Source organism: Budorcas taxicolor, chromosome 3 (assembly GCF_023091745.1).
Source record: "Budorcas taxicolor isolate Tak-1 chromosome 3, Takin1.1, whole genome shotgun sequence".
Lineage (NCBI taxonomy): Eukaryota > Metazoa > Chordata > Mammalia > Artiodactyla > Bovidae > Budorcas > Budorcas taxicolor.
Window position 1 is genome coordinate 12,063,437 of NC_068912.1, and position 8,764 is coordinate 12,072,200.

The 8,764-nt window shown below is 37.4% G+C and overlaps 1 protein-coding gene across 1 annotated transcript; it reads right to left on the reverse strand.

Moving 5' to 3' along the window:
• Positions 1-3,517: 3,517 nt before the first annotated feature.
• On the reverse strand, positions 3,518-4,459 carry LOC128045161 (olfactory receptor 10K1). Its single transcript, XM_052637633.1, has one exon. The coding sequence runs from the start codon at positions 4,457-4,459 to the stop codon at positions 3,518-3,520; it is 942 nt and encodes a 313-aa protein (XP_052493593.1).
• Positions 4,460-8,764: the final 4,305 nt, after the last annotated feature.

Below are 8,764 nucleotides of genomic sequence, written 5' to 3' on the forward strand. Positions count from 1 at the left end.
TTTTCTCTAAATCCTCTCCAAAAATTATTGTTTGCAGATTTTTTGATGATGGGCATCCCTGGGTGGGGAAGACCCCCTGGAGGAGGGAATGGGAACTCACTCCAGTATTGTTGCCTGGAGAATCCCATGGACAGAGGAACGCAATGGGCTATAGTCTACAGGGTTACAAAGAGTCAGACACAACTGAACTGACTTAGCATGGCACATTCTGACTGGTATAGGTGATACCTCCTTGTAGTTTTGATTTACAGTTCTCTCATAATTAGTGATGCTGAGCATCTTTTCCTTTTTTTTTTTTTTTTTTGTCGTCTGTATGTCCTCTTTGAAGAAATATCTGTTTAGGTCTTCTACCCATTTTCTGATTGGGTTACTTGTTTTTCTGGTATTGAGCTGCATGAGCTGCTTAGATATTTTGAAGATTAATCCTTTGTAAGTTTCTTTGTTTGCAATTATTTTCTCCCATTCTGAGAGTTGTCTTCTCATCTTGTTTATTGTTTCCTTTGCTGTACAAAAGCTTTGAATTTTAATTAGGCCTCATTTGTTCATTTTTATTTCCATTACTCCTGGAATTGGATCAAAGAGGATCTTGTTGAGATTTATGTCAAAAAGTGCACTGTCCATGTTTTCCTCTAAGATCTTTATAGTTTCTGGCCTTACATTTAGCTTTTTTATCCATTTCGAGTTTATTTTTGTGTATAGTATTAGGAAGTGTTTTAGTTTCATTCTTTCACACTTAACAGTCCATTTTTCTCAGCACCACTTATTGAAGAGGCTCCTCATTGTAAACTCTTGCCTCCCTTGTTAAAGATATCTTTCTCATAGGTGCACAGGTTTATCTCTGGGCTTTCTACTTCTCTGCTATCTTGATCTCCTTCTCTGGGCACCATATTTTGAGCAAGCCCAAGCAGCCTTATAAAACGCTTGTGATATGAAACCAAGACTGAACAACCCCAAATTTCCACACAATCAGCATTTAATATGAACTTACCAGCCACATAAGTGAGCAATTTTGTAAATCACCCTTCAGCCAACGTTGGGCCAACCAAGGTGACCTCACAAAGAGTAGATATAACTTGTCACATGAAGGCCTGCCATAATTGTGGATTTGTGTGTAAAATAAGTAACTATTGTTATCTTAGCTAAACTTCTGGCTAGTTTACTAAATGGTAATAAATGCTAAAACAGAATTCGGTATGTAAAGTCAAGGTGATATTATAACTTAAACTTTAAAATATGGCATTGAGTTTGCAGTGGATGCTAGGAAAATCTGTAATTGCTTTAGGTATCTGTCACTGAAAGGAGTAAGAACCTTGAGACAACCGATGGCAAGCCATTGAAGGACAGAGAGGAAGCGGTTATATAGTTTGACACAAAACGGGCTTCCCAGGAGGCTCAGTGATACATGCCAAGCATGAGACACAGATTTGATCCCTGGGTCATGAAGATCCCCTGGAGAGGAAACAGTAACCTACACCAGTATTCTTGCCTGGGATATCCCATGGACAGAGGAGCTTGGAAGGCTCAGTCCATGGGGTTGCAAAGAGTAGAAACAAAACAGCAATCAAACAAAAAAAAGTGGGGGGCATTTATGTGCTTTCTTGGAAAATTTGCATTGTTATGGCTTGGAATACAGAAAAAATATTTAGTAAACTCATGAGAAATAATTTCTAGTAAGGTGAAAGAAAGTGCCAGGCTTGAAAATGAAGCATTTCCTCATACTATCCCTAATCTCTCCAGCAAAGATTCTGAAAATAAAAAATGGTTTCAAGAGAAAGATCAGATTCAAGTTACTTCAGGAAACTATTGCCTCAGAGTAAAGACCTCAAGAGTGTCACTGTAAGACTGTAAGATTTTCTCTTAGAGTGGAGAAATACTTAAATCTATGCCCAGTAAATTTTGACTTTTAGTCCCACATTATCTAAAATAGAAATTTGTAATAATTCCCTTTTTCACAGGAATCCAAATGTATGGTTTATTCTTTGAGTGATGTTATTTGTATTAAGAATGGATTTATGCATATGCCTTCATGTTACCTCATTCTATCCCATTGTGAACAAAGGCATAATTTGCTGTAATTACCAAAAAATAATGTGGTCAAGGAGTCTATTGAACAGGGCTATTCAAGCTATTGAATAGAGCTAAGCAAAATTACTCCCATGAAAGTAAGATAGAATTCTGAGATCTTACTGGCTTAGATTTTCCACCCTTCTGCTGAAGGAAAAAAAAATCCTTTATATTTCATCTCAGAATCATTTCAATGAAAGAATATTGAAGAAAGCCAAACAGTGTTGACAATGTTGTATTTATATAAAATCTGTGGCCTTCAGGAAATTCAAATTCATTATACTAAATATGACCTTGTCTACACTGTTCCTCATATAATGCTTGGAACCAAAGGGATGTTTGTAGAATAGCCTTGCCTATTCTGCCATCTTTTGCTGCCAAACTTGCTCAGCTTCCTTCATGTCCAATCTTGGTGAATGTCAGCTCATCCACACAGGCAGCCATGCACCTAAAAGTGGTTCCATCATTCCTTTTTAATATTATTCCAAGAAGAAGCAGCACGTGAAAAACCATGGCAGGACACAGAATAGTGTCACTTTGAGGACCAGTAAATAATACACTAATTTCAAAGTTCATAATGAGGCACATCTAAGAAATGGATAGTAATAATGTTAGAAATAATAATGCCACAGAAGCAGGCAGGGATTAGTTGATAAATCCTTGCTAACAGGGAATTCTTGACGTCATCCTCTATGGAAAGTGGAGTCACTGAAGGAATTTTCCATGGATTTTCTAGTCATTAGAAAAATCATGTTCTTCATCCTGTTAATATTAACTCAGCTCCTTTGTTTAGATTACTTGAGATACTTCATCAATTATTCAGTGTTAGTAGCTGCCTTGAAGAGAATAAATAGGTATAGCATTCAGGGTATAAACTTGGGGGCTATGATAGGATAATATTAAAACAGCATAAACATACATAGGAAGGAAACTCCATAGTAAGCTTCCAATCTCAAAGGGAAGGACAGAACAACCTCAGGGAAAAGCAAAGCCATTTCAATATGTAGATTGAGCTGGGAGGGAAAGAATCAGGAAACCAAAAGGGGCACTAAAGTTTGTTGTAGAATGAAAGGGACCAAGGTTACCTGTTTTCTTCAGGAAAGGGAGAACTGATAACAGGAGGGGTAAGAATAGAGAGTTATTTTTCTTCTATTCTTTGAACTAGATAGCTTGGGTGTATCTTTTCTTTCATTAACTGATATATTTGTTTTTGAATGATTAATCTTTACCGGAATGAAATAAAATGAAATTTATTCTAGAAATGAATTATATTTTCATGTCTGCATGGCCTTTTTAGAGTATTACTCATGGCAGATAGGCAGAATATCTTAAGTTCTTTGAGTCCCATTCTTTTCATATGAAAACTGTCATTTAAATAAAAAATATTTGAAAGCACATTTTACTTGGCACATAAAAGGTTTACAGTTAACTGAATGGTTAAAAAACTAGTTCTTTAATTAACAGGATATGAAGTCTGGACCATTGCTCTTCGAAGAGCTGATTTGAATTCCTTATTTCTTAGACTGTAAATCATTGGATTGAACAATGGAGTGAGGATTGTATAAGACACGGATATTAGGGCATCTTGACTTGAAGAGTAATTGGATTTGGGCCTTAAGTAGATGAAAGAGGCACAACCATAATGAACAGTTACCACAATGAGATGGGAGGCACAGGTAGAGAAGGCCTTGTATCTTCCAACAGATGATGGAATTTTTAGAATGGCAGAGATGATGCGGATGTAGGAGAACAGGATAAGTAACAGGGGAATAATTAAGGCAAATACACCAAGCATGAATATGACCAACTGACTTAGACGAGAGTGATGAGACGCCAGCTTGAGGACAGGAGAGATATCACAGAAGAAGTGATGGAGCTGATTGGAGGAGTGGAATGGCAGGTGAAATACTAGTGAGGTGGTGACCAGTGACACAGTGAAGCCACAGGCACAGGCAGCAGCCACTAGTCCCAAACACATCCCATAACCCATGAGCACTGTGTAGTGCAGAGGGTCACAAATGGCCACATAGCGATCATAACCCATGGCTGCCAGCAGGAAGGAGTGAGAACAACCTAAAAAGAGGAAGGAAAACATCTGGATAGCACAGCCCAGAAAAGAAATGGTCTTCTTCTGGACCAGCAGATCAAACAGCATCTTAGGTACAATGATGAAGGTATAGCAAGTCTCAAAACAGGAGAGCACAGCAAGGAAGAAATACATGGGGGTGTGAAGGGCTCTGTCCAGCACAATGGTGGAGATGATGATGGCATTGGTGCCCAGGGTGAAGAGGTAGACCAGCAGGAAGACAGCAAAGAGCAGCTGCTGCAGTCCAGCCAGAGAGGAGAAGCCGAGGAAGACAAACTCTCTCACCAAGGTCTCATTGACCCACTCCATGGTCACTGCAATACAGGAGAGCCAGAGCCCGAGGCCAGAATTCAGAGATGGAGACGTGCATGAGGAACTGAGCACAAAGTCTTCAGGTGGCAGGCATCTCCAGATGTTTGATGGAACTCATTGATTCCCTCCAAAAAACACCTGCCAAAATAAGAATTAAGGCTAAATGTGGAACAGAGCAACTGACAACCAATTAACAGACATTTTGCCAAGGCCAAGAACATGTTATCTCTCTAGCTAAGGATTAAGGACCTACATGAAATTATTTTTCCCTTGTACTTATGAATTATTGTGTTTTTCTTGCTCACTACAAGCCAAAGGAAAGTAGCTCTCCAAAAGTGAAAAACATGTTAAACTTCAGCTATCTGAGCTTGATCAGAAAGTAGAATAAAGAATGAGATGCTTAGACACAGTAGGTGAACTTTAGATAGCCAACCACAAAATGGGAAGGGACAGGAAGAATTAGATGATCTCTGAATAAAAGTGTGAGGGGATTTGTGTCATTGACAGCTTGTTATAAGATATGTGGTAAGACTATCATATACCTTATGTCAGTTACTCATTATGATAATTTTATGTCAAATTTTATGTCAATAGCCAAAACAATATGAAAATGAAAAAAAAAAAAAAGTTTTCAGACCAACTAGGAACATTGCCAGAAGTTCTACAAACTAGAGCACTGAGGAAGAGTAGAACAGAAGATAACATTAATTTAAAGAAAAGTTTCTCCTTTTTTTAGGAAAAGAATCATCAGACTTTAAAAAGAATCTCATGCACTTTGTGGCATTTTAAACACATTTCACCTTCCCCCATTCTGAGATGCTTCAGGAAAATAGAGCTTTGCAAAAATGTCATACAAAGTGACAGAGAATGAGACAACTGGACAGTTTTCCAGGATTACAACTCCTAATCAAATCACAAACTTTATATATTTTTCATATTGTTATGACAATAAGATCCCTTTTTACAATATTGTATTGGTTTTGCCATACATCAACATGATTCCGCCACAGGTATACACGTGTTCCTCATCCTGAACCCCCCTCCCTCCTCCCTCCCCGTACCATCCCTCTGGGTCGTCTCAGTGCACCAGCCCCAAGCATCCAGTATCATGCATCGAACCTGGACTGGCGATTTATTTCATATATGGTATTATACATGTTTCATTGCCATTCTCCCATATCATCCCACCCTCTCCCTCTCCCACAGAGTCCAAAAGAAAGATTCCTTTTTAATATTCTGCTACTACATCCAGTTTGCAAACTGCTATTTTAAAGTCGTTTTTAGGGCTTATATCAGATAATTTTATCGTGGGTGTATTCCCCAACTGTCAAAGCCAATAAAATGCTTCTTGGGTACAAAATCATTTAGCATTTATTGGTTGTAACCAGCCTTCATTTATGCACTTTTCAGTATATTTAAACTTTTTCATCATTTTGTGTTGAGGAATTACTTGCATCTACTACCAGAAATTATTGTTTTTACAATTTTTATGACAATAGCAAATTTTGATTTTCTAGACCTTAAGTTAGGTAATCGGAAATTTCTGAAAAGATATGTTTATTTTTCCTTTCTCAATTACTACAAATTGATCATAAACTTAGTAGATGTAATTATTTGAAGTTAATATTAAGATATACATGCTGATTTTAAAGTTCTTTAACACAAATGACAGGGAATTTTCTTCATTCTGTAACTGTAGATGTATTGTTATTACATATAAAGAATGTATGTGTATACATATATGTATGTGTATACTTAAATATATAATATATGTATGTTTTCTACATGAAGAAACTGCAAAGCAATCAGGCAGTTTATCTGTATAATATCTTTATCTGGGTAAAGGAATTTCTGTCTCTTTCAAAACACTGAGGGAAGTCTCAATTTATGATCATTGCTTATCATTTTCCCAAGATTTTTCTGGATCTACTGTCAACTAATCCATATCTAATTCTCACTATATTCTCATGCCACTGAGTGTAAATTGTAGAGTAGACCACAGAAGTTAAAATTATCTGCTACTGAAGGAGCACCTGTATTTATCCAATACTATATATATATATATATATATATATATATATATATATATATATATCACTCAGACTCATAAGGGCAGCTGATTTCAATTAGATGACATTTTTATACTATTAATATAACCCCATATTCTAAATGAGTTACATGATTTATATATTTGCCCTTTTCATGATTTACGGAGACCCACCGGCAAAGTATATCTGAGAAGGCAGACCAGACCCCTCTGCCCAAGAAAACATCAAAGACCACCACAGTGTGTTATATCAGTATTAGCAATAGAAAGATTTAGGAGTAGAAGATTAAAAAGATCTTCCAGCTGAAAACTCACAGGCTGTAAAATTAAGGTTAAAGATGCCTCAATTGGATCTATATTTCAGGTATAGCTTTATGTGACTTTGTCAAAGTACTTAATATGTGTATTCAGTTTCTTTATTTTTAAAACTAAATGTAACCAGGAAATAAATGTAATAAACAGAAAGTACTTAACCAGAGGCTCTTAAAATAATATCCTGTAGAAAAAGTTTTGACTTAAAAGACCCTTACTCCTTGGAAGAAAAGTTATGACCAACATAGATAGCATATTCAAAAGCAGAGACATTAGTTTACCGACTAGGGTCCATCTAGTCAAGGCTATGGTTTTTCCTGTGGTCATGTATGGATGTGAGAGTTGGACTGTGAAGAACGTTGAGCACTGAAGAATTGATGCTTTTGAACTGTGGTGTTGCAGAAGATTCTTGAGAGTCCTTGGACTGCAAGGAGATTCAACCAGTCCATTCTGCAGGAGATCAACCCTGGGATTTCTTTGGAAGGAATGATGCTAAAGCTGAAACTCCAGTACTTTGGCCACCTCATGTGAAGAGTTGACTCATTGGAAAAGACTATGCTGGGAGGGATTGAGGGCAGGAGGAGAAGGGGACGACCGAGGATGAGATGTCTGGATGGCATCACTGACTCGATGGACATGAGTCTGAGTGAACTCCAGGATTTGGTGATGGACAGGGAGGCCTGGCGTGCTGCAATTCATGGGGTCGCAAAGATTCGGACACGACTGAGCCACGGAAGTGAACTGAACTGAAGAGTTCATTACTGACCTTCAAGAGACATTTCAACTGAGAAAGTCCAAAACTCTCTAGTTAGATGATCCCTAAACTCCCTTTATGATATTTTAGAACCTAGGGATGGAATTCAGGTTATGATCTTTAGAGATGACATTTCTGCATTTATTTTTGTAACTCTTTAGATGCTTCAAGGAATTTTATATAATTTAGAATTAAATACTGACCCAATAATCCAGGCTACTGGGTACCTCAAAAAGGGGCAAAACTATCATTTTTCAGATCCAAAAATTTTGACGTTTTCAAATACTTAGGGAAAACATTCATCAATCAATTAAATCGAGAGAAATCATGTACACAGCCTCAGATATTAAAGAAGTGGAATTTTTGTTTTCTTAGATACACATGAAAATCCTGAATTTCCTTAATAAAATGGAGCGTAAGTACTCAGGTTTCAATTATAGCTAAAAACATATCCATAAATACACAGCAAATAGAGAAGTGCAGGTTCAGTAAGTATGTGTTTCACTTAGTTCATAAGGCAAACAGTTAAAAAAAAAAAAAAGGAAAAGAAAAGGAAAGAAGATCTAGCTGGGAACAAAACTGACCCAGTCTGAACATTAAGGAAAATTTGAAGAACTATATGAACCAACTCCAGTCACCCTTAGTACCTGGAGTTAAAAGCAGACCTTGGTTTTCCTTCTTAATCCTGTCACCTGCCAGAATTGCAATGGGAGGAGGTGTTGACAATACTACCACTCACCAAGGTTTAGACCCCACAAAGCCCCAGACTAACTAGACTGATATTTCTCACTGCTCAACAAATACCTACATTGCTCTTCTCCTTTCAACTCAGACTGAAACAGCTATTCAGAATCTAGGATCCCTTGACAAGTAGATGCTATGCCAAAGATCAGTACTTGAAGAAATATCAGCAGAAGAGTGTGAATCTGCCTTGAGACAGAAGCTCTCCTCTGTATCAACAGAGGTAGCCTCCCTGTACATAAGGATTCTCAGCATTTCCAGGCAAAATCATTACCTTTAGAAATTCTGATGACCAACATGGGGTGTGGTTATTAGAAGCATATGCTGTGATTGTTGGACTCCTGAGGCTTGATCTATTGCCTTGGAGACATTGTCCTGGAGTTTATTAGAAGTTAAGGTCATTATGGAAAAATAATGTCACAAGGTAGCTTTAGTTGAGGAACCTGGG

Bases quoted from the DNA above. Each gene is read 5' to 3' on its own strand.
- LOC128045161 (XM_052637633.1), bottom strand. From the start codon at position 4,459: ATGGAGTGGGTCAATGAGACCTTGGTGAGAGAGTTTGTCTTCCTCGGC.